This window comes from Spea bombifrons, chromosome 2, assembly GCF_027358695.1.
Source record: "Spea bombifrons isolate aSpeBom1 chromosome 2, aSpeBom1.2.pri, whole genome shotgun sequence".
In the NCBI taxonomy this organism is placed as follows: domain Eukaryota; kingdom Metazoa; phylum Chordata; class Amphibia; order Anura; family Pelobatidae; genus Spea; species Spea bombifrons.
Genome location: NC_071088.1, coordinates 78,520,346 through 78,547,735, shown reverse-complemented (window position 1 = coordinate 78,547,735; position 27,390 = coordinate 78,520,346). Strand labels below are relative to the sequence as shown.

Sequence of the window (27,390 nt, the reverse complement as noted above, 5' to 3'; positions counted from 1 at the left end):
TCTCTGCCAAAGCAAAAGGTCACTTCTCCATTCTAATACTATTGGATCTCTCTGCTACTTTTGATACTGTTGATCACCACCTTCTTCTTGACTCACTTGCTTCTACGGGCATTAGAGATACAGCCACTAATATGTATTTTTTCTTTAAAAATATTTTTTTCTTTAAAATAGCGGTATTCATTTTTTTTTTATTATTCACCTAATGACCCTTCCTATATCTAATGTAGCTTAACTTTTAATGACACCTATCCCCGCAGTCACATGACACGCTGTACTAAAGGTACAAGGGCTTGTCATTCCTATTATGTCCTTTTGGTGGACGTTAACCGAACCCCCTAAAATAGAGAACAGAGAAATGATGTCCCCGGATAAAAGGCCGTTGCTTGCACAGTATGTGTGCCCAGGGGAAGCAGGAACCCAGCAGAGTCATGTGAATTTACGTGAATTTACGTGGATTAGTGGCACTAAATTGTGACTTCAGGTGTTCCACGTATGATGACATTTTTTTAGTGTACTGATGTACTCCCAATCCCATCACATAAGGTTCTGTCCTATATTATCTACCAAGCATTGATGTCATCGTTCTCCAGTACACATGGATGCCGGGGACTTTAGATTCTTTCTATTTTAATCCTCAGCACCAGGCCCATGATGCTCTCAATCTCCCCAAAAGATTGTAAGATTTTTTTTATCTCATGGACAAAAATGTGAGAAATTACGTATATATATCATACAAACACTTCATATACACATACCAAATACACTGCACATATAATTCGAAAAAAAATATGCTCATAAAATATATTTTTACCCTTTTGCCAATTAAAAAAAAATTTCCCAATTAGAAATACTGTGATGCATGGAAACCTGTTGCTGTACCCATTTAAACGTATCTAGTAGACTAGACACTGTCTACGTTAATACACTATGATATCTGCCGGTTGCCTGGGTGCCTAGGTGACACAGCTGGAATATCCCTTCCCCTCCCCTAGTCTCCGTCGCAACTGTCGCTGACTTCAAATATGACATCGTGCACTGACGTGTCAAGAACCGCCAGTCACGTGATTAGCGATGGGCGGGGATTATATGCTAATCTATAACGAGCTCAGGAGGTCGTTTAAAAGCAGAAAGCCGGCGTTTTTTTCCCTAGGGGCGTGGTCAAGGCGCTGGCTCCCTATTCATTGGGTTATAGTACATTAGAAGGCGTGTCCCTGGCCCAGCCTCCCTCAGCTCCGGCTCTTCCTGCTTTACTGGTAACCAGATCATGCCGCTCCAGGAACCGCATCGGGAGCAGTGAGTGGGGCGACCCACGGAGGAGGGGTAGTGAGGAGAACGTCAGACTTTGAGAAGTGAACAGGTATATACATGATGTCGCGATATACTCACTGTCTGTATAACGAGCTCTTCCAGATGTTCACTTAACATGACTGTAAAAGCACTTTCACAGACATAAAGTATCGTTAAGTACTAAACCGTGTGTTTAAAAGGTGTTGCGACTACACATCCGGTAACGATTGCTTACACCAATGCTTAATAAGCAAGTTAACGAGCATCCCCATGTTTATTGTAGCATCGTTGAGAATACGGTTAGTATTCATTCAACAGCCTCAATGGGGAGTGCGGGTGTAGGAGATCCCACCTTGTTACTTATGATAGGTCAGGAAACAAACCAGGAGTGTAGGATCTTTCACTTTCTCTTTACAAAGCACTGTATGCGGGTGTTTATCTCGAACAGGCCAACCCATGATCCCTGTAATAATGGCTAGTGAGCCCCATGTCACTGATCACATAGGCTTGGCTTGCTGAGTACTGTGCTGGCATGTGGCACTTGCTGAAGTTTATTGTGTGTTGTGTCTCCTAGCTAACAGGGAAGTCCAGAGTGCAGTTACTGCAGTTACTAAACAGGTACAGAAGTCATTAAGGGTCCCTGAGAACAAAGAATACGTTCTTTTTTTTTTCCCAGTTGTCTTCCGCAAAAGTATCCAAAGTAACCAAACACTGCGGTCTATTCGCTAAAGGGAGTGGTTTCACTTCACTATGCATTATGTCATATGGCAAGTGTCTCCTGTTTGGGCTGATCTGGCCCTGTAGAATAAATAGTTCAATGAGTGAGGAGCCTAATCTTGTGGATTTGGCTATACGTTATACAGGGCTGGCAGAAGCGCACTGTTGGCCTTTTATAATGAATCGTGAAGGGGCTGAAACGCCAACACTCTCTCTCTCTATTATTTATTGTTTTACATATCGCCATCATATTTAGTAGTGCTGCACACTGGGTAGTGACTAGACCCTAATGACTACTGATAACCAACAAGTCAGACAAGCAACCTGTGCATTGTGACCAGACCAACAAGGTAACGCTTGTTGCCCCTGGTTAACGGGGGAACCAGACGCCAAGTTTTTACTTCTACACATTAATAATATTATGGCTCCTTTTCATGGTCTGTTAATTGTCACTCAGTTTGAAAGCTGTCACTTTGCCCTATGAAACGGCACTCAGGTGTCCTCAAGATGAAGTTACGATTATGACATCCAGTACTACCTCATTGTTAATAGTTATTAATCATTCATCGTACACATTACTAGTTTTATACTTTGTTGTAGCTGTTTGATGCCATACCTGTAGGGGAGTGGATCAGCGCTGATCACAACACACATGTACCATTTTAAATGTTGCTATATCCATCGTACCGTTGCTTGTAACATTTGATCTGATGTGCCAACAGACTATTTGCATAAAATGATGTGGTTTGGCATGTAGGTGGCAATTATAACTGTCCTACTGGTTACTGTGTTGAAATAAGTAATCCGTGTAGACTTTAAAATGATCACTGGCACCTTAGTGACATCAGAGGTAGCCTTGAATGCTGACTTCCTTTAAGCAAAAACGGGTTGTTTTACCCTGGCAATGCACATTTACAAATTCCTGGGTCATTAAGGTTTGTTTTTTGTTAAATATTAACAGTCTTGAGACAAAGCAAGCAGGCAGAGGTGAAGGGTGCCTATCTCCGTACACTGACTCGCAGGCAATGCAGATCATATATATATATATATATATATATAATTACATCTAGTGATAGTTATAAATACAGGGTGATTCAATAAACTTTTGTTTTGAATCACCTTGCATAAATTCATATTTTGCGTGTGATGTATGTAGTTTATACAAAGAAATCTCACTTTGCTCACTTAGATCTGCTTTGAAGCTTATGACAAGAAACATGTTAGGACAGCAGGTCCAGAGGTCAAAGCATCAACCCATACATATAAGCATACAGACAGACAGAGCTGACAGGCAGTTTACACTTCATTGCAACAGTCAGCGGTAGCTTTTGTACCTGAAAAAGTTGTGATGTCATCAGAAGTGCAGTGTCAGAGAGAATTTGTTGCCCTGCTATCTCACAACTGCTTTAATTTAATTCACTCCAGTAACATGGATGATGCATTTTAAAGTCAACAAATGTATGTGACCTTTTGATCTTCTCCTTTAATCCATCTCCATGTTCCCAATCATAATCTGCCCCTGCTCTCCAGCCATACAAAACCCCTGTGACTGTTCCAGACAAACATAGTTATCCAACTTTGATCAAACATTTGCATGACCTAATGATGGGCAGTGTGCCGAAATTCACAGGAGTCAAGGTATTCTTGTAATTAGGGCCGACACACCAGTAGGAATGCACTGTAATCGTTAAAACAGACATGAAGATTATTACACCTGGACACGCTAAAAACATAGCTAACAGCTCCCAGAGTCTTCCTTGCTTTGATCGCCTTGATAAAATATTAAGATCCTATGACATTTAGAGGCCCTTTTGTTCTCATTTGTGATTTCCCACTCTCACACGTTCTTTGTTTCCTATTTTGATGTATTTTTTTTGTCAATAATTGGATCTATTTATTTGCCATGTTGACTGTGATATGCGTGATTGCATTTGTAATAGTGAAGCAAGGCTAAAGAAATCCGTGAACCAAGTTGTTATACCCCCAAACGTCTCTGCCACTTTGCTATACAGACAATTATTTAAAAGTTTAAATGACTTTAACTACTCTGTATATAATGAACTTTCTCAAAATTGTGCATTAATCTTGTCAAGATCCTGCTTTTACGCAGATCTTGCTGTTGTCACCAAGTTCTCTTCTCTAAATACCTACATTTTATAGTGTGCTTATTATCACTTAGATGGCATCATCAGTAGACAGGACAAGGATTGAATACATGTTATATTGGCTCCTTCTCAAGAGTTGTCCATTAATCCATTCGGATTATGACATACGTTGATCCTTTGGGGCAATTCGAGGAGCTCAGGTTTCCTAGAGTTGGGTCTCCATCACCATGGGAGTTGCTGTAAATTTAACAACTGGAGTTCAGTAACTCATAGTTGTCACAGTTTGAAGCTGCAAGTGACCCAACTGAGTGCCCTCCACCCTTAACAGCCCAAGTTGTCCCTTGAAATATTTTAGTAAAGACACTTTAATAAGAGCGAAACTCCTGAAGGACACTCTTAATCTAGTTTGGCTCTTACTGAATAGATCCCTTTGTGCAGGGTAAGGGAAAGAACAAACTAAGTGAATGAGTACACTGGTGTTTTTATGGCTCTGTTTAGCACACAATCTAGGGCTGAAATACTGGTATCATAGTATATTTTGGCAGTGAACCAGCAATGTAAAGAATAGGTCTAGTGAAATGCACCAAAAAAGATGTTAATGTCCCGGAGTTACACTGGAGGGAGAATAGGTTGGTAATGAGACCATACAGGATTTATACACCTGGGATAAGGTTTACCGAATACGCATAACACTTAGTTCTGTTTTATTTGCAAGACTGCTATTCTTTGTACAAACCCTTTTTTTTCTCATTTGTATATTCTTTCTTGTGTCTATGAACGATTGCTTGGGAGCAATCCAAGTTGATTGTATTTGGTAATAGTTTTTAGAAGAAACAAATAAAATTCTTCATTTAAGAGCTTTGTGCTTTGAGGAACTCAAGCAGTATAACAAGCTATGGTCTGTACCAGATTTATGATCCAGTTAATACTTTATAAGAGTTAGAGGGTTGCTTATACAAGACATTCAACTGTTTGCAAAGCCCTTCCGTGATTTAATGGTGCTTGTTTTTGCATTTGTGATAGAAACCAGCTCGGTTGCTTGCAGAATTGAGGAAATGAGTGTGTTCATTGTGTTTTATATGATTATAACTGAGTTTAGTCCACAATTGAATTCTCTATAGTGCTGTATAAATGGGCTCTATGAAAAGGTTCAGCCATGCTAAATGAAAACATTGTTTTACGAGATTAAAAGATGTATGTCATGTATACAATACTTATTTTTAGATTTTTGTCAAATCAGTCAATTCATGTACTTCTTGTATTTTTTTCTTTCAAATGAATAATTATTTTACTGCGGCGCTATACCTTGTGTAGTAAATCCTGCATTTATATTCTATTACTTGTTGTTTTAACCCCTCTTTCTGGATTAAGTAAACTCTGTGGTTTCACTATGCATTATGAAGGGTCAACTGCAATGAAAAAACTCTCCCCACTTTAAATGAGAATTATGCTGGGCCTGGTCAGACCTTCTTGTACAAAAAGCTATCTAGAATTGGTCCTTTACAATGTATAGAGAAGAGAGGGAGTTGGGATGTTTAGCTCTCCCGCTAGCACCAGAAATAGTGAATACAACCCTCTGTAACCATTTCTTGGCTTCCTTTACAGGTACAGAATGATATTGATTGGCTAGAACAATCCAATAACCCATTGAAAAATCATATTAGATTATTTTAGTGGGTACTGGGCACACTATATAGAATATAAACATCACGCTCTTCATATTTTTGAAATGCTTGAAAGTTTCACACCAGGGGCTTTTTGGTCTATTTCCACAATAATTGCTCATCAGGATATTCCGGTATCCTTCATTTATTAGTTTAAAAGTTTTTTTTATGATCAAGCCTAGGAATGTTTGCTGGTCTCTGATCCACTCACATGTGATGAATAAGAATCCAGCAGATTGCCTTTAGTTTTTTCTTCTGGGCTTTTCTGTAATGAGTATCATAATTACAATTCTGTAAGCGTGTGCTCTCTGGATCCAATGGATCAGATTGTACTGCTTGATCTGTTTCATCACTGTAAGCTGTGAATAGTTGTTTTATTAATACAGAAATGTTCTGATTTTGTCTTTACTGTGGCCCTTATGTTGCAAATGTATTTGTACGGGTCAGAGTAGATACTTGCTAATTTTATTTTTATATCTGATACTTTCAAATTCTCTGCTATATACACTTAAGTAACTAATGAGAGATATATGCAGCATGACAAAATACAACAGGCATGTGTTCTGTAATTCATTATTCACGCTCATATAGATTTGTAGGAAATTGATGTTGGTGCACCTACACTGAAGGTAGTACCACGGCATACAGAACAAGTAAGTTGTTGTTTCATATTCTTGACCTCTTGCAGAGGTCAAGAATCATTTGGTATTTCTGTAGGCATGCAAGATTTCCTTATGGATTCTGATCTTGTTACTGTATTGTAGCTGGTTCGCTCTGCAACCAAAGCACAAGACAATAATATAATAATAATCATAATAAACATTTAATTTGCTATGATGCCTTATAAAATATTGTTGACCTTTCGCACGTAGCATCATTTATGTGAAGAATAAACTTATTAGAAAAATATTGCAAAGCTTTCATGTAGTGTCAAAGCTGTGAAAACAAACATTCTAAAAGGATCAGGGAGATACAGAAAAAAAATTAATGAAAATGTGAACGGACCCATATATGCAAGATTCTACATCGCATATCTATGAGAGGTGTTGTGTAGGCAATAATTCTGGCTTAGTTCCACAATGTAGGCATCCAAAGGTATCTACCAGGCTTCTATCAGTCTAGGATATCACTGGCCCACCAAAGATTCTTTGTCATGTTCTTCACCTGTTTTAAAGGCAAGTTGTGAAAGCAATGTGATGTCAGGTAGAGGTTTTCTTACAGTTTTATTGCAGAGTCACGGTTTCTGGCCTGAAAGGCATGTTCACCCTCTTCGCAAACTGAAAACAGGATGTGTAGGAACTCTCCTGACCTCTGATGCACAAGTAAAATTTACTGTCTTGCTATTAATGGATTATAAACTTTTGTTCAGTCCTCACCAACTGCATGAATCATACTGAGGTACAGCGTAATTACACCCTGTGGGTGGAGTGGGAGAACTGTGCCACAAACTCAGATGACATACACTGTTATGGCTTACTGAAAGCAGCATGTCTATCTGTCTTTTAAGTAACCAAAAACCTCCAGTTCTTTAATCCTATGGGATCTGGTCAAGTATGGTTTTAAGTGGAATACCTGTCATGCCCAATATTATATTGGGCAAATCTGGACAGTTGCCCTATGCCCAGCGCCCACACTGCACTACTTTAGGGACAATTTCATAAATTAAACAATTTTTGCAGTCTGGGAGATGCTAGTTTTTCCACAAGATTCCCATATTAACTGAGGAATACAGATGGTGGATGCATTGCTACTCCTACTCTACTGAATAGTCACTGACTCTATTTAGAAATGTGAAAGTATTTTTCACTTGTTGATTATAGTGTAGAGATGAAATTGGAACCCATCTTTGGTCTCTAAATGTGTGCTTTTGTGGTAAAGAGAAAAGAAGATCCACTGTAACTATGTAACGCTTCTTATTAAAACCTTTTCAATTAAAAGACTATTCAATCATTATGTTTAAAACAAAATATAATGCTGCAGACTTTGTTCTTGGTTAGTTAAAATGCCTACATGACCTAGAATTATGAATTTAGCCTTTTATTTAATTTATGGCCACTGGTGTATGAAATGATCTAGGTTGATTTTGTTAAAGCATTCTGTGCGGGGTTTTTTTATACGTGTCTACACATCAATTATGGATGTTGGGAATAAAGAACATCAAGAACTGTGACAGCTTATTTCTGGGTTTTTATTTGACCTGAGGGTTATCTTATGCTTGATGGCTGAAACTTTGTACCTGCAGTGAACAATGAGCTATGTATGCTGTAATGCATCTTAGGTACCATACACGTTTTATGAGTTTATGAGGTGAGGTAGAGGTCACAGAAAAGCTATACTGGCAAAGTTTAATTTCTTTCGATGTTCTGAAGACGATTATGGAATTATATCGCTCAAAGGTTTAAATTACTTAGATTAGTGAAGCGAACAGATTCTCGTTTTGCCTTTCATGGCTTCCTCAGTAAGAAAGGCTTTGAGAGATTTATCCTGTTATATCACAGATTAAAGCGCTAAATAGAGATTTTGATGAAGTGTGTAATTCAGCAATTTCCTAAAAGTGTGAAAATGTGTGTGCAAATGTTATGTCTTTAAACAAAAAATAATGCTTGGTCACTTATTCTGTTAAATGTCACGTACGTAGTATTACATAGCATACTTTTGTAGACTTGTGCATTCAGATGCGTATGCATGTCAATGTTAATGCAATTTACCACATTAGTATGAATCTCACAAAATGAGGAGGGACCAACAACGAAACAAAAGAAAACAACATTTTGTTGGTTCTTTATCTATTACTCGCACATAAACGCACACAAAGCTCACTCTGTGTAGCCAGAGTGGAGATCTGCAGAACAGCGGCCTGTCTGGACGAAGGCAAAATTCCAGCGCTGTAAACTTTGCCAAATTTGTATGCGATGCCTTTTTTTTTTTTTTTTTGGCAGCACATAGGAAACCCAGAATGCTGAGAGGAGGTTGCCGTGCTATCTCGTTAGTAAGTGATCTCAGGTGTTCGTTTTAGCTTTTGGTGTTTTATAAAGATTTTAGGGTCATGATGTAAAGGAGCATGAAGCCTTTCATCTGAATTGCCAAATCATGTGGTAATATATATACAATTATTTGGGTGATTCTATAGGATTTTTTAAGCCATTCTATTTTTCACATTTATTGCACTAAAAATCCTGTTGAAATACTACATTGGCCGAAGCCTATATTGGACGTATGTCCGAAAGTCATGCACATACTGCTCACATGCAGAGACTATAAGCACATTATAGGATTAGTCCTTCTTTGGTGTTTTTGTGTCACCTTGGGGGTGATTAGCTTACCAAACCAGTATTAAACCTCTTGTCGCTCGTCACTGTGAACTTTGCGTCCCCATATCTCTGTTGTACAGAAGGGGGAGAATTGCCTTTCTTTAGAACTTGCACATTCGCTGTCTCTGTGGAGAGACATAGCTGATACTATTACTGGAAAGAATGTATTTTCTATTATTTACTTGACTGGTTTAACCTGAATTCCCCACACCCTGAGGATTTCTTGGATTTTACATGGCTCTGATCATTTGTGTTACAGGCCTCCGGCATTGACTAACCTACAGGGTTTCTGTGAAACTTGATATTACTGTACAGTTATGTTACAGATAATTGAATGGTCTCTGTATTGAAATAACATGGTAACAGAAACAGCTGTGTCACCAGACAATTATACGTTATATCCAACGAGAGGGAAAACCATTGAAACGCTGTGAACATGACCACAACAAATGAATGAATAATCATTTTGGAACTAAACTCAGAGTGGAGAAGAGCCGGTGAAGAGTCTTTCTTGTGTTGTGTGTGTTTTTTTTTTTTTTTTACTTCCTCTCTAGCAGGCCAAAGATAATTATGCTAATGATGTGTCATGTCGTTCCAGCATTGAATCATGTTTTATGGTGTCTGAAATGATAGTCCCACATAGGGACTAATTTATGTATGGTTCATAGGCAGTTGAGCCTAGTGCCTGGCTCGACCTGGCTTGTCAATGGTAAAAAAGTGTGAGCCCAGCCAGCTGGCCTTATTGTGCCTCCACATGGACATGCCTAAGGACATTCTGAAGTCGAATACCGTATACATCCGGTTTCATCGCACGTACGCTTTAAATAGGCTAGTAATCTTTACTTCGATTGTGGTTACTATTAAAATCTGACTAATCAGAGCCATTAGTTGACACAAATATTTTTTTTTAAACTTTATAACAACACCTAAAAACAACAGTCTAAAATATTTCTAATGTTCTGCAATAAGACAGCTTCCAGGAACTGACTGGTAATCATGTTTAATCTTAAATTCATGTGATTTATGATCATTTTGTGGGAAGAACAAATCATCATACAAAGAATGGTGTTTTTTGGATTCGTAGTGACATACAGCAGCAGGCATAGACTGTGGAGTATCCAGCTCATGAAAAATTAAATGTTACTGCAGAGGCATAAAGATCCATAGAAAGCATTAGTTACTTCTGAAATGAAGCCTTATGGAAAAACTAGAATGTGTTAAAAACCAATAAATAGATAAAATATTTATCAACCTGCAGTAGAAAACTAACAAATACATGAATATGTAAGTGATTTCCCTACATGAGACCACATTTCCATAGTGTGGTTTGCCAAGAAGAGTGAATCGGTTTTACCTGCACAATCTGTTCTGCATTAACGAGTAATAAAAAAGATGAGGCAACCCATTCTGTGCTTTAAATTACAGTAATGCTAAGTGTACATACCACGTAAAGGGACTACACTATGTATCCAGTTCATTCATTCACAAATTAATCTGCAAAATTGCAATCTAGATGTGAATGCCTATAATGTTTTCTTCTGGTTTTACTTTATATCAGTCATAGCTGCTTTTCTGTATTAACACAGTCATGTCTTCCTCTCCCAAAGGTAACTAATCCATACAACTGTGATTCCCCCCCCCTTTTTTTATGACATCTTAACCTTCTGTTCGTGCATTAAGCCACCCAGGCTACTGACTGTTGACTATTGCAACAATTAAATCATACTTGCACAAACAAACAGTTCTCCTTCTGTCTCATTCTTCCTCAACCACACAATATATTGTAAACCTACAAGGGCAGGGCTCTTTTCTTCTGCACCGGTATCTCTTACTTTTGTTTCTATTATTGTATCTATTGTTAATTGTATTATTGTTAAATGTGTATCCTTTGCTCACTTTAATAGTGCTTCAGACTTCAGTCTGGCAATTTATGTAAAATCTGATTTCAGTGTTGACCCAGGTATCCTATTAGCTGGGAACCACCGGAGAAGTACAAGTTTCAGTCCACAGGTTTAGCGATGACCTGAGGAACTTATGTATGTGCTTGTGGATGTCTTGCATTGACCTAGAGGGGTTTGTTCGCTAAAAGAAGAGTGGACAGGAGGGTTGTGGCTTAATGTCTTGGGGGTCTATTTGCTAATAATGTGGTTTCAGCTATGCAACTCTTGCAAACCCTCCCAGTGTACTTCTGCTGAAGTGTTGGTTGGCCTTGTAAAAACCCATAATTATGTTAACAAGATTTTCTCGAAAGTCTCCCCACCCATTGAAATAGGCATTATATAGTACCAGCTCAGCAACCTATGCAGGAGAAACTTGCCAGTGTTGGACCTTCATAATGGATGGTAAGGTGAGGGAGTTGAAACCACAGCTCCCATTTGAACTCTCTTGCTAACTTTCCTAATGGCGAATAGGCGACATAGACTTGTTGAAGAGCTTTTAACACTGTCGTAACTAGTTACATGTGAGGCTTACCATACTACATATTGTAAATTGCTACATTCCAACTTCTTCCATTATGTATTGATTCTCAGTTTCTAGATAACCAACCTTTTATGAGCTAAATACTGTACATGATGCAATTTGGGAAATATTTTCTTTCCTTTGTGCCATTATTATACGAACCTCCTCTTAAACTTTGTCGCCTTTTTAACACTGTTTATCCAACAGAGGATCCAAAGTAAAAAAAAAAAAAAAAAAAAAGACGATCAATTAATGTGATATTCAAACTCTATCAATAAATAACGTTTTCTTGGCCATTCTTAGTAGGTGGCTATAACGGATCCTCCATATTAAACAACTTCTGTTACTACTATTGTTGGCCTTGACAACAAAAAATACTGATTTTAGAATTCACTTGACCTCTGTGCTGTAAGTTATATTCAAGCAATCTGTTGTAAACACTGACATTTTCTTTTACTGTATGTATAACCATTTGCTTGTGGTATACTTATGTCAATGTCTATAATTAGTAATCTGTAAATAGATAAAAACGTCCAATTTCTATTACACCCTATGCATAGAATATATGTATGCGTTAATCTATATGTTAAGTGCTCCATTATTAATTATAAGGGACAATGTCTCGTTAGGACCCAAATACATTGTAGTGTATGGTAGTGTCCTATTGCCACAATAATTAGCATATAAATTGTATAAAATATGTTTAGAAATGTTAATGTAATTTTGAAAATATATTCTTCTTTAAAATCCTTTACTTTAATCAGTATTTAAACAAAAACCGTATGGGTAAAATGTATTGGCCTGGTTATTATTTCAAACTGTTATGCTAACCTCACATCACAATAGTTTGAATTATTGATCACTGTTTGTGAAACATCAGGTAGAATGTAAACCATTAAATATTAGGTAGGATGTATAAAACTAATGCTTACAATTAATAGGTAACAAACTATCGAAAAGCCAGAAAGTGATTAAATACACTAAATATTTGGATTTGCAGACTACAATAAATTTAATATATGAGGACGAAAAGGTCAATAATAATTGAACAATTTGCATCAGCCATCTCTGAGCAGTGTAGCAATCACTATTTTAATTAGAGAAATCATAAGAATTCTTGCAGGATTGTAGCCCTTTATGGGCCATGTCTGACATCCCTGCCAAACAGTTTACTTAAAAATATCCGGAATAATTATCTTTTAGCTATATCAATTTTGTAAATACATGTTTTTTGCTTTAACTATAATGAATTTATATTGATTTTATATGATATATATAATGGAGGACTGATGGTTTTTCAGTTTTCCTGTTTCCCAAACTACAGCAGTGATATAAACTATAGTATTTGCTCGATTATAAATCAACCCTCCAAAATCTGAATATTAATTTAGAAAAAAAAGCCTGAATATAAGACGACCCTATAAGTTTTACTAGTAAATATTGATGTATAAAATTTTTTCATATTTAATAAGAGCTATTATTAAGAAAAACATTTTTTGGGGGGGGTTATGTCCTTTTATCTGCCCCCAGGCTTGCCACTCTGCCTCCCTGATAAGCCTTATACCCCCCTATATGCCACTCCGCCTCTCTGATATGCCTTATACCTTCCTATAGGCCACTCTGCCTCCCTGATATGCCTTATACCCCCTATATGCCACTCTGCCTCTCTGATATGCCTTATACTCTCCTATATGCCACTCTGCCTCCCTGATATGCCTTTAACCCCCTATATGCCACTCTGCCTCTAGAAATGCCTTATACACCTTTATGCCACTCTGCCTCCAGACATGCCTTTTAACCTCCTATATGCCAGTCTGCCTCCAGACATGCCTTATACCCCTATATGCCACTCTGACTCCCTGGTGTCTGGTGGGGGCAGCGGGTGTTCTGCGGGAACTTCTATGAGCACTGGAAGGTCATGTGATGCCGGTGCTGCATCATAGAAGCTACGGCGGAAGCACAAGCAGTAGCAGTGGTTGTCTGTGTTCATCGAGCAGACGTTCGCCGGCCGGCAGAGAAGAGAATTCCCCGCAACGCTAAGGGAAATTCTCCTCTCTGACAGCCGGGGAAGGTATGCGCGTAGACAACCTCCACTGCTGATGCTCGGTGATAGATGCCGATGTAAGTGCCGGCAGCAGCTGAGGTTACCAGACAGGAGGATCCAGGTCCCCTGCAGCGCTGTGGAGTATCTGGATCTTAGTCTCATAGTCAGACCTCATTTGACATGCTATTGAAACCCAGCTCAAGAGTTGCTAGGTTTCTTCTTGAAGACTGCTCCATGTGTGCCTAGTGGGTGTACTGCTTTCTCAACCTTTCATTTATTGACTTCCTGCTGTCTGATCCTTTGGCGTTGCATTATTGGAGTTGTTACCTTTGTTGCCAGGCCTGTCATTCTTGCAAACAGGTTGTGACATAGTTCTTCAAACAGTTTGCCCTATTTTTTTCTATACTGGTACAAAATAGCCCTTGCTATTGTCATTCATGCTTTGCTATCTGCCTTAGAAAAAGAGTATTGTATTGTTCAATCACTAAGTACAACGTTGCATGCTTTCCTAATTGACCAGTGATTGCGAATAGAACTGGAGATGTGGAACACTTGAGGAAACTATGAAAGTGAGATTATTTGGCACAGACCTGCAATTGGCCTTGTTTTCGGCGCAGATAAAGTATCGATCACTGGATAATAGCCTTGTTAGGCTGTATCGAGCACATGAAATTGATCTTTCATTCTGGTACCCTCTGGCCTTACTCCCTGGCACTCGTGTGACGACGGTTGCTAGTGTATAATTGTGTGTGATTTTTGCTTCTTTTAACAGAGCTCTTAGCAACACCTGTACAATTGTAGTAAGGTTACTTCTTTGAAAATGGCTGCTGTCTGCTCTTGTGGTTCTTAAGATACATAGTTGTGTTTTTATGCTGGACCATATTAACAATGCAGGGCCCTCTCTTGTATAATACCACTAGCACTTAATATACAATATCTTCAGCTTAGATATTTAACGGAAACTCCCCTCTCCGTATTTTGATGTTGTGTATACCAGCTTTGGCAGTCAAGCCTATGCTTTGTAGATATTGGTCTTGTTGATAGGTCTTGAGCCATTTTGATAACTGGATAAGCTGTTTTAAGACTGTGGGCCCCGAGCAAAGCTTTTAATATCGGTTGTTTCTTTTATAATACCTTCAGCATTTACATAATGTTAAAGCCGAAGTTGTCTTAAGATGGGCCAATGTCTAGAATTCTATTTACTTATCCCCCAAAGCTGTACATAAAGCAGTCTTATAGTGTAATAAAGTAGATCCATTGGATTTGCCAGTTATGAGAAATTGCGTTATGGTTGGATCTCTTCTTCTCTGGCAACATGTAAAAAGCAAGTTCATTATTGTGTTCTTGATTTACCTTTGGCCCAGGGTCAATGTGAAATTCAGTACTGTACTTTAGAGGACTGCATTGGTATGCAGGTCCCGCGGGAGCGGCCGGTCAGACAATGTACCTGCAGGTTCCGGGAGCAGGCGGTAATGGTCAGAAATTCTGCGGAAGCGGGATTAAAAAAACCACTTGGGGCTCTACTGTACTTATTTGACTTAGACAAGACCTGTAACAAGGATGAAATGCATGCATGTGCTGTTTTTTAAGCCCTCATCCAGGGATAAAGTGTTTTATTTGGGTGTCTACTAAATTATCTTTTTGTTGTTGAGTCATTCTGAGAATGTAAGTCTGGCGCTGATAAAGTGTTGTGTTTTGGCACCAAGGACGTGGAATTCCCAGTATCTATTTACAAGTAGTTAATGACCATAGATCTTGTGTATAATTAATGCTAGTACTGGGGCCGTTGTCTAATAAAGACTCACCGTACCATTTAGTGTTTTGAGTATATTTTGTAGAGGGTTCTACAGATTGTGAATGTATACGGAATCTTCTGTTACCGTTTCTAAGCTTGCATAGAGTGCAGCCGGGCATGCCTCTGGCCACACGCTGCAACACCCAATCCGTCCCTGGAGTGGAAGATTGAGTGATTATGGGTTGCCGATGGCCATTGGTCAACCAAATATTTGCCCGCCATATTTGCTGTTTATGCTACATGGCCTGCTTGTAAAAGGTTGGATTATTCTAAGCTTTGTTCCATTTGCTAGCACAAATATTAAAAAAAAGTCTCAAACTCACTAGATTTGCCTCTTACAGATAGCTGGGTCTGGATATTTGCATGTGCCACTGAGCATGTACATGATAATGGCCAGCCATATACCACTAATTTTAAAGTCATTTTCTAAGCAATATGTTTTTTTAAATAGCACTTACTGTCTGTGTTATTAATGGTAATGTTGCCTTCTTGTGGGCCATCTCATTTTTAATGCATTCGGCGTATTTGCCAACATCATCACCTGCCCCAGTGTTCTGGACATGTTGGATGATACCAGCTTTTAAAATATTGCAGAAAAAGTGTTTCCTCTGGTTTATATGATTTATGCTTTTATACCTTTTTGAGCGTGCTATAATAACGGGTATAAACCCACCAACACCTATTGAAGAAGAGGATTGCTTGTCTCATGGACAGAAATGGATGGGAAAAAAAATATTTTCAGTGTAATCCAGGCCACAAGGTGTCAGTGTTGTCTGCTGTCTGCCTTTGATGATGAACAATTTGATCTGAGGCATAATAAGAAACTTCTTATTGCCAATATGTTGTGCTTTTCTTTTCCTTTTTCAAAATCAGCTAGCAAAAGTATTATAGCTTTGGCATATAGCGTGGCGATATGCGAATATAAACATGCTTGTCCAACATGGGGCTCCAACCCATGACCCCGAGTTGAAGAGCATCATGCGCTACAGACTGAGCTAGCTGGGCTATGTGTGCAGTGTAGGTTGGAGTATATTCAAGGTTCGTGGGAGCCGCCTCTGGGATCCTCAGATAATGTGTCAATGGCACAAGCTGTAGGGAACATCTAGTACACTTGTATTTGGCTTGTACGTTTTTCTACAGGAATGTAACGCCTGTGAATAATTTTGTCTTCTGTAGAACAGACTATAAATACACATAAGAGCACTGTATCCCAGCTATAGTATATCTCTCTATTTTCTGCATTACAGCTAATTGAATTGGCATCAAAGGTTTCATGACTAAATATTCTGGCGTAATCCAAGCCAACATTCAAACTAAACCCTGGCAGTGCTACTTACCTCCATTAAATTCTCTCCTCTTGGATTTACACGCCTCTTTTTTTTGGCCCTCCATCATTCATTCCAACCTTGGCATCTCCATTTTTCTGGCTTAGCGTGGTTCATTGTGCACCACTGTATTAACATTTGTAATGTTCAATTAAACAGCAGTACATGTGCACATAAAATATTCAAAGTACAATTATTCTGCTTTGGTTGGAAAGATTGTATTTTATATGTTGCTATTAAGTTATTCAGACAAAACTACAAGCTTTGACATAATGAAAGGAAGTACTCCCTCCCTGTAAGGAGAGGTTCATAGAGTATTGTAATTTAAACATACATTAAGCCTACTCTTGACATGAAAAGATAGGAAAAAGCTATCTTTTTAACTTTTCCAATACAAAGAAAAGAAGTGGTAGACCAAATGGGCTAAATTGCTCTTTAGATTTTTTTTATACATATATATATATTTTTAAATTAGTTATTAAATTTTAAATTAATTTGTGTTATAAGAAGACGTTAAAGGGCCAGAGATAAAAAAATCATACTGACGACAACATCTAGATATCAGAAACCAGTTTTTTTTTTCTTCTTCAATGAGTACGTATATTTAGTTGTCTTCACTTTTTGTGACATTTTTGGACTGAATATATCTTGCTAATTAAATCCTACAACATTGCTTAGCATCGACGGACAGCTGTACAAAAATGTCAATCCCCGCTATGTATTTTTTACCATATGGTAGTGTTAATTGAAAGTGTAAATGACATGCGTTGCCTCAAATCCAACACAGACACCTTTGTTTAAAAGAATTCTTCATCTGTAGCAATTAATTTATTTTTCCAATATTCTAATAATTTATCTCTTTTGTTTTCCTTTCTCTTCTTCACAGTTGTGATTATGTGGGCTGCCTGTTGTAACTGGTTGTGCCTAGATACTCAGCCGGAGGAGACTGCACCAAGTGGGAGAACACAGGCTGCTTCCAACCCTTACTTTAGACCTTCCTCTACCATCCCAGAGATCACTTGTAGGACGTGTGGTACGCGGCTGCAGCTTCCGCTTAGAAAGGTAAGCGATGGGACAACGTGCTCAATATGTCGCTCAATATGTCGCTTCTTTACGGATGTTAAAATGTTATCCTACTTCACACAGTGCAGTTGAGGGACCTTGTTCTGTCCTGGCCTGATGCTAACATGAAGTCCACACTACATTCTGTATTTAATAGGAAAAAGTTCTTAGCACGTATAGCTTGGTAGAAAGATGTGATTTAAATACATAAAGGGAATCAACACTATAAAGCAGGAGAGTATATGTAAAAGAAGAAAAACTACAGGAGGACGCAGTCCTTAATAAGTGGGGCAAAGGTTTAAAGATATTGTCAGGAAATATTACTTTACTGAGAGGTGGCAGCAGAGGTGGTAGTGGTTAGTACAGTGGAGAAGTTTAAGCATGCACGGCATAGGCATAATGCAATCCTTCATAGAAGATAATGCCAGGGACTAATGAACATATTCAGAAATTGGCCACACTGGATGGGCCGAAACATATGTTTCTATGTAAAAACATACCAAGTGGTATTACCAACTGAGAATCGAGCAACTAATGAAGGCCTGAGTGAGCAAGGCCCTTCCGCTCCTTCTATTGACTTCTTCTCCTTATATGCTTTGCTTCTCCTTCCCCTCATAACTACATTACTGAAATCCATATCTCACCTACTCCTTCCCCCCCCCCCCCCCATCACCTCGGCTCATGTCACATGAATGTTACCTACTTCTAACCAAACTCTGGTGAAGGCTGCACATCCCCACAAATTCCAGTTCCACTTATCTGTCTTTCTCCTCTTATGTTATCACACCTTTCACTGCTCCAATCCATTCTGAACACCACTGATCAATTTTTTTTTTATCCTGGCGCTCTTAATCTGTTGACCCAGTATACCAGATTGCACCCTATATCTATACCCTTATCTCCAGATACTCTTCTAACTGCTTTCTTCATTCTGCCTACATCATCACTTGCATATCCAAAATTTGACACGTTTCAGCTATTCTCTTGAATTCCCTACCTTCTTCTGTTATACTCTCCCCTATGTAAAATCTAACTAAAAACCCACCGATTCAGAGAAGCATACAATCTATCCACCCGATACCCATAACCCATATGTTCTCCCCAGCTTCAAAAGCTCCACGCCACTGACTTCTCTACATGACCCTGGCTACTTCATCCAAGCAGTCCCTCTGCTTCTGTCTCATTCTTCCTCAAGGTCCTCTTCTCCTACTGTACTAGCATATCTTAGTGTTTGTTAATGTTCTTGTCAGTTTTAATGTTACTGTTCATTTTCAGCAGTGAATCTGCTGGAGTGCTGTAAATAAAATGTAATGTAATAAAGCAGTTATTGCAAAGAGATCCATGTTTACAGTGTAAAAAAATATTTGAAGGTAGTCTGTTTATGTCTAAGTTACTATATATCACACGGTGCTTAATTCCTGTTGGATTCCCTTAACTTTGAAAACAAACATTTTTATCATTTTTTTTTTTTTCACTTTTGCCTTATTCATAATTTTTGCTGGACGTGCTTTGCTGCCGCAGGGCACCAAGGCGGGCATGAATAGGTTGTTGCCATAGAAACGGTTAAAGCCCCTGTTGAACCCTTTAGAAGAAAGAATCAAATGACAGATTTTCTGTGGTTTATTTACTTGGCATTCTAGAGAGCACAATTAGCCTTCTTGTCTACGTGGAACGCCACCTTTCTGAGAAAGCAAATTATACTCCCACACTCCATACAGCAGTAAGCTGTCCTGTGAGCATTCCTTTACATGTATTATTAATTAACGACAGGAGGAGAGTCAATCGTGTAATAATGCAAGCAGCATTCTGTACTGAAAAGTCTTTGTTTGACTTGTGATCTGCTGACATATGTTTTCAAGCCAAACATGCATTCTGGGTACTGTCGCACGAGTTAACTCCAATAATCTTCCTGATTCATGTACAATTCCACACTGTTTGTATCAATGTCATTTATTTAGAATTGATCTATTATAAAATGAATAGTAACCTTTTGACAGATTTTTTTTTTTTTTTTTTTTTTTACTTTAATCTCCTTATTATATTCTGGAACTGGTTTAACAGTCCTTATGGAAAATGCTTTGTGCTCGGTTTGCACTGTTGTTTCCTAACAAACAGGGTGAACATGTCCCTTTTTTGAGTTTGAGCTTGACCGGCTAGGATGTACTCATGCGTTCCATGGCCTCCATTATGTGGTGTTTATGGGGGAACTGTATATAGTTATAAAATGTATTCTATAAGCTATTTAAAAAAAAAATACCCTGAAGAAAGTATAGGTATTCATTCATAGTACTACACTTATAATGAAAATGTGTTTTCTAATTAATGCAAGCCTTTCTAATATGTACTAATACAGTCTGGAAGGTTTGTTCCTTTAGCCAAGCTCCAACATGGACATTTTAGCTTGGATTGTGAGGGTTGCTCTAACACTGCTCCATTCCATCCTGTACTTTGGAGGTAATGTGGAAGGGTAATTTTAACCTCAGTGGTATTTGTCTGCCCAGTTTTTTTCACTAGTCAGTCTTTTTAGTATTGAACGAATGTGGAATTTTTTTATTTTTATTTTGCTTATATTTTCCTCTATTTTAGAGCCCTTGCATGGACTGCAGAAACAACTTTTGTGGATCATGTTTAGCCCAACTGAGTGATGGACAACCCGTGTGTCAACTCTGCAGAAGGTTCCGCTCTACTTCCTTCACACGGGATGAGTTGTTAAAGATGAAAGTGAAAGATCTGCGAGACTACTTATCTATGAGGAACATACCTACTGAACTGTGTCGGGAGAAGGAGGACTTGGTACAGCTTGTGTTGAGTCAAAGGCCCCCAATATTCAATCAGAGTGGAATGAGTCCGAGTGCAAGTCCAGGCGAGAGTTCCACTACCTCCCAGCCAACCCAAACCATTCCAACAGTGAGTACCATAAGGTTTTGCTGTTTGAAATATTAAAGAGAACCTCCAAATCTTAAAACTTACAGTTCAGTGCTTACTGAATACAAATAAGAGTAAATCCAACCTTTTGCTTTATTATTCAAGTCCTTTGAGTTATATCCCCCTTTGAATATAGCTTGTACTTTTTTTTGTTTTAAAGACACTGTTCCATATAAAGTTTCCATTAGATCTATCAATTCTCTTTGCCCGGATGAGTAAATGGTTTAGACATCAAAGCTAGTTTGGAAGCGGTCATTCGGTTATGATAGCGCTGACCAGAATATACGTCGCTGAAAGTTCTAACCAAGGTTGCGGATTTCTTGTTCGTTCATATTAGTTAAATTGTGTTGTTTCCCACTAACCATTTTCTTCTTGCAGGTAAACAATACCGCAAGTGCAGACATTCTGTCAGAGGAGCATCTTGAGGAAGACAATGAGGTAATAACATGTTCTAACTCTCAACTTCAACTTGCCGAGTTAATACGCGTGGATGGCATATCCAGTGCTTCATACATTTCATTTATAATGCATGAGTAACTGATATAGAAATACTTGTTTCTGACGGACTGCAGTAGGTCTGCACCTGAAACAAAAGGTTTGGGAATAAAGAGGTTTTTCTCATTCATTACTAATGGAATCTAATCCAATCTTAAATTGCCAAATAAAGCTATTAAGAATGTCGATAATATGCCATTAAGCAAAATCATGACACTTCATTTGAGGTTTTTTTAATTTAAATACATGTCTGTAAAATAAGGAAACATCTGCATATATTTATGATTGGGGTGGATTATATCATGTGTGTGCAACCTATCCAGAGGGTTCCATGTGGAGAGACCAGTGTTTGAAGGTGATGTCAGTGTGGGTTTATTATGTATATGAGGATACATGATGTCACTTTGTATATGTATGAATGTGTGTGTGTATCTATGTGCAATCCAACAAAATAAGAGTACAGTAAAATATTATTTTAAATGCAAAACTGATTTTTTTTTTTTTTTTGCTGGATTGTATCTTTATACACCATTTTTTACCAAGTACCTTGAGTTGTGTTTTGAATGCTTAAGGTGTGATGCATTTAAGTGTGTCTGTTTTCCTTTGGGGGAGGTACACTTTTCGGTGGATTTCATAAAGGTTCCCTGATGATCTAAGAATGGCTCTGCTATAGTCCACAGACTCCGAAGAGATCCGGGTCCCTGGGCGGAGGGCCTCCCTCTCGGATATCGGTTGTGTAGATGATATTGAAGCCCTCTCTGTGCGTCAACTGAAGGAGATCCTGGCCAGAAACTTTGTCGACTACAAGGGCTGCTGTGAAAAATGGGAGTTAATGGAACGTGTCACCAGACTGTACAACGAACAAAAGGGTCTCCAGCAAAAAGGTAACTCATGTCAACCCAGGTGTAAACCATGGCAAAGAATGAAATGCTATAGTTATTTTTGCATAGAATCAGCAAAGCAGCTGCAATGAAAATCTTTTAATTGTAGTCTATGTATATTTAGAGTAAGCGCATGAGTACCAGTGCAGTATAAAACAGAAATATAATTACAGTGCGTGGGGATTTGATGTGCAGCTGTACCTGATGCAAGAATACAATGTCTGTGTTTAGCGCAGAGGTGTAGGTCAGGATCTGTCTAGATTTTAACACGGCGAAAGCAGCTTTTATGTAGCGAAGCCAACACCATCTGTAGACACCCTTAGCTATATTTATAAAGGGCAATTTTGGGCAACATCTCACCATGGAAACCAATGTTCTCGGCCAGGATTTACGTCTTATAAATACGGACCGTTATTTGTACCATCTCAGATACTTTTGCATTTCAAGTTATTCATATAGCTCTTAAACAGAAGCCCCTGCGGCTACTTTGTAAATAGGTCAATTCTGGCCTCTAAATATAAATCCATATACCTCATATCCATCTGATGGTTTAAGTAAAGCACGCATTCCAGTTATTAGGATGTCTCACACATTCAGTGTCTCAAACTTCAAAGAGTAATATTACTTTGAAGTTAAAGTAATTTAATGTAAATGCACTGTCTGTATCTTATTTTTTCATTGTATATTTAAATAATTTTCTTTTATATTTTTCAGTTTCTGCGGCTGAAGAAGGAGGTAGGCATCAGTATCTGCTCATTCTGTTATTAACTGTTGATCAGTCTTTGTCACCTAAGATATATTAGATAAGGATAGTAAAATAATTTGCAAAACTTTTTTCCATGTAATGTATGGGCAAGATTTGAGATGCTTAGCGTGGGATTGAAGGAGATTAAAGTTAGGAACATAAACATATATGCTTTTGAATGGGTTACATTGAATCTTGCAAGAGAGAATAATGTGAAAGATATATACCCAGTTGAGTGAGCGTTAATGTGTGGCATTGGAGTAGCCAAAAACGTTTCCCGTAAAGAAAAAGGTGTGACGTTGATACCCATGCCCAAAAAGGTTCCAGGGTTGGTTACCTGGAGATTTCCTTCTTCAGGGGGCTTTGTAAAGAGGTGGAGAGGGGATAGTTAGGGCCAAACATTGTTCCCGTCTGGGTAAAGAAGAAACTTTCCCATAGACCAGGAGAAGCAGGGCTTTGCCCAGATACAACCGGTATGGGTTATGGTTATGATTAAATATCATTTCTGGTGCATATTGATATGTTGCCATTTTCATCCATTTGAATTATAAATGTCAGTGAATATAAAAGCACAGTAATGTTCATAGAGGGAGATTACATGGGCTTTCATATAGTAGTACCCTGCAGTGCTTTTTAAATTATTCTCCAATTTTTGTAAATCATGTGTGTTTTAATATATATATTATATGTCTACCCACAGGGAAGCTTGGTGCAACTGGTGATGAGAATATTTGCAGGGTATGCATGGACTCCCCTATTGACTGTGTCCTGCTGGAGTGCGGCCATATGGTGACCTGCACCAAGTGTGGCAAACGCATGAGTGAATGCCCCATCTGCCGACAATACGTGGTGCGGGCTGTACATGTCTTCCGATCCTGACTGTCCTCTACAACGTTTTTATTTACATAAATAACCCAGACGGACAGTGTTAAGCCGCCTCACTTTCAGATGGCTGCCTCAGGAAGAGATAAGCAATGGCATTTATCCATCTACCATAGATGTAGATTGAAACCTGATTTATTTATTGCGTGAGAGCTGCAATTTTTTTAAGTGGGCTCTCCTTTCATTGAGTATGCCTGGGATTGCAAGAAGCTTTTCTAACGCATATGTGATTGTAATCAAAAATATCTACCTGCTCAAATGATCCAGATGTGGTCTGTAAGACTGGAGACCAAGAAGTCATTCTGCCGCAAGTGAAGTGTTCGTGTACCATGCAGGAAATTAACTTCATAAACATATAATATATATATATTTTAATCTAAGTAGTGCCTTACACTATTGCCTTATCAATTTTGCCGAGGAAGAGTTTATAGTGCTTTGCCAGGGAAAAAAAACATTTAAATATATAATTCAATGTATTACACAAATTATGATTTAATCTTATTTCCTGTATTTTAAGATCATTAGACACTGAGAGGCTAATAAAACAGCAAACAGTGTTTGTTACTGCACACTGAATAGGATCAGCATCATCTTTCAAAAAGATAATATTGATGAGAGCTTTTCTCAAAATTCTGTACCAAGTTAAGATGTTTTGTACTTGCACTGTGAAAATGGTATATGACTAGGATGCTAAAGTCACTGACATAGTTAAATATCCACTGAATGATGGTCCCTGCCATGGTCACACTTGAAGATCTGATTTCCAGACCAAACTCTGTATACAGAATCTATTTTGAAACGTTAGAGGGCAATAATTTGAAGCACAGGCATATTTTAAGAATATTCCTATCTTTTAACATTCTGTAATTATATTGGCAATTCAAAAACGTGTAAAGACAGGGAAATGAATGAAACGGGGTCTTATCATAAGCAGAATTTCTTATTAAAGTGAATTCACCAATCTAATCACTTTGCACAAAACTTGTATAACTCTTTTTATAGACAACATTCACAGTGCTTCACCCCTTTACAAAAGCAGTATGAACACTCAGGTGTGTAAAGTGAGGTGGTCCTAAACCCATCAATATCTTTCTTAGATTACTTACTCTTTTAGATAATTTTTTGTTTTTTATGTATTTATTGTATAGATTTCTAGTAATGCGGGTATTTGCCTTAACATTCCCATTCTTGTATGTAGCAATGGTACAGGAATTATTTTACTAACACATTAAGTTCCAACATCACCAAAGTCTTATCATTACCCTGTGAATTGGGGCACTAAAGATGGCCAATGAGATGCCATCTTGGTATAGTCATAAATAATACCGTTCTTTTACATACTGTGTAGTATTAAATGTGGTGGTAAAATAAGCCTGAGCTGCAATACGGTACTTTTTAAATTAATTTATTTACAACAGGTGAACAAAAACCCAATTGTTGGATCTGAGGGGAACAAGGCCTGTCTACTTGAGATGCCTCAATGTATAACTTTAAATGGATTTTACCGCTACATTGTGTGCTGCTTACTAAACTGGAGAGAAACTAGCAACTGCATTGTGGCAGGTTTTATGGTTGAGTAACTGGGGACGTGGTTTGGGAAATCCGATAGCTGTGGATGCTGTTTCTCTGCGGGAATATTTTATGCTTTTGTATAGTGTTGACTGTAATAGTCAACACTATACTAAAGCATAAAATATTCCGGAGTAATGACTTATCCTGTGAATGCAGTGCTTAATCCATTTTTTTTATGCTCGTATTGTAAAATCTGATGTGCCAGTCACTTTAAAGATATGTTTGATGTTCCAAGCTGCTACCTGTGATGTACTCGATATTAAAGGGCTAGATTCTCAACTGAACTAAATGTGTTGGTCCTCCGTGGGCAGTGATACCATGGTCTTCGGTGCCTCTAAATATAAATAAAGCTCTGCAAGATAAATAGTTTTATTAAACCCGCTACAGGTGTTGTGGGATATTTTTTAAAAAAGAGTTATGCTTTATTTTGTTTAATAAATTTATAAGCTGATTGTAAAAAATATGGCGTCTGAGTGGTATTTTAAATTTGTTTTATTTTAGGATGGGTTGGAATATCCGCATGTGGAAAAATCTTGTTTTATTGTAGCCTTTATTTATTGGCTGAATAGAGACATATGGGGTTATTTTAAAAATGCAATTTTGGTGCTAAGTTTTCAAACTAGCATTGCCTTCATGGCAAGCAGTATAACATTCCAGCTGTTTGAAACATTACAATAAATGTAGCAATGGCTCTTTTTTTTTTTTTTTGCAATACAGAAATGGAAATTACTAATAATGAGTACTATAGGTATTCCAGTTTGTTTTTCAGAACGTAAAACTGCTGGCACTTGTGATTAAGAATGGTAGCAAATCTATAATACACTATATTATTAATATAATATATATTTATATATCTTTTAAATAGCCCACTCTGAAATGCATCCATGTGTTAAGCAACACACACCTAGACCTCTAGGTCTGTTTATTTGTTGTTAAGGGAGCCCGGCTCTTGCACCTGTTGATTGTTTGGTGCTGCTGACCACCTCTATTATTTTTATAAGATGTACTTGAATTGATATCCATGAAATACCCACATATTTATTTGTATAGTGAAATAAGTCCTGCCAACACAGCCCTTCGTAAGCTGTCTTCATGGGTGCATCAGCTGGTGATCATAAAGAGCACACTGAGGATTTGCATAATGAAATCACAAATTTTATATAATTATGGTGTTAGTAAAGAATTTTTTTTGGGGAGGGGGGCGACTTGAACTTGCTTTTATTTCAGCATTTCTGAGAATTGAATTTGACAAAACTAGCATCATTTTCTCTAATAAAAATAAACACAAGTATGTTTGTACATACTGAAGATATAAGTTTCACAATATTTGGTATGGCTACCATTTGCCTTAATGACTACTTTAACACCATCTGGCATTGCTACTACAAGTTTGTGTAAAATTTCACAATCCATGTTATTGCAGCTCTCCTTTACGGCATCCCAGAGTATCGTCAGATGGTAGTCCGCTTTGCTTTTTCCATTTTCAAATGACCCTAAAATTGTTCAGTGGGGCAAGGGTCCAGTGATCGTGGTAGGAAAGCGATGCAAATTACCACTCTTTGCTCTTCTTTGGACTTCAGCAAGGACAGATGTCATTGAGATGGTTGTCCTACTGGAAAATGAATCCTCTTCCGCTTATTAATGGCGTTTTAATAAATGATCAAATAAAACCAGTTGGCAATGGTGGACTGGAGACCTTTTATAAATTAGTACTCAAGCCACCAGAATGACTCAGATATGTTTGGCTTCACCAAATTCCAGCAGTAAGCTCCAGTCTTTATATAACAATATGACCCAAAAGCATCTGCAATTATTTACAGGAGTTCATAATGCTTTTGCCTAGATAGGTGAGGTGACCTGCTGACAATATTTATGACATAATATCAGCACTGTCTAAGCTTTTTTTTTTTTTTTTTTTTTTATTTACTTTAAAAGCATGTTAAAAGCAGCAAGCTCAGTCACACTCTCCAGGGGTATGATTAGCTTCAAATTTGTGTGAAGACATTTGTGCATCAATAATCCATTAACGGAAAGTTAAACAGTGATTACGTATCACTTTGGTAGTTAATTATAACTTTTCTCCTTTTCGGGAATTTTTAATAGTTTTTGCCATGGTTCCT

The 27,390-nt window shown here is 37.9% G+C and overlaps 1 protein-coding gene across 1 annotated transcript; it reads left to right on the top strand.

Annotated features, from left to right (window-relative positions):
- Window positions 1-1,238: 1,238 nt before the first annotated feature.
- Window positions 1,239-24,068, top strand: RFFL (ring finger and FYVE like domain containing E3 ubiquitin protein ligase). Its single transcript, XM_053454890.1, has 7 exons — window positions 1,239-1,357; window positions 17,595-17,770; window positions 20,357-20,677; window positions 21,074-21,133; window positions 21,864-22,074; window positions 22,786-22,806; window positions 23,517-24,068. The coding sequence occupies exons 2-7, from the start codon at window positions 17,603-17,605 to the stop codon at window positions 23,693-23,695; spliced, it is 960 nt and encodes a 319-aa protein (XP_053310865.1). The 5' UTR covers window positions 1,239-1,357; window positions 17,595-17,602; the 3' UTR covers window positions 23,696-24,068.
- The last annotated feature ends 3,322 nt before the right edge of the window (window positions 24,069-27,390 follow it).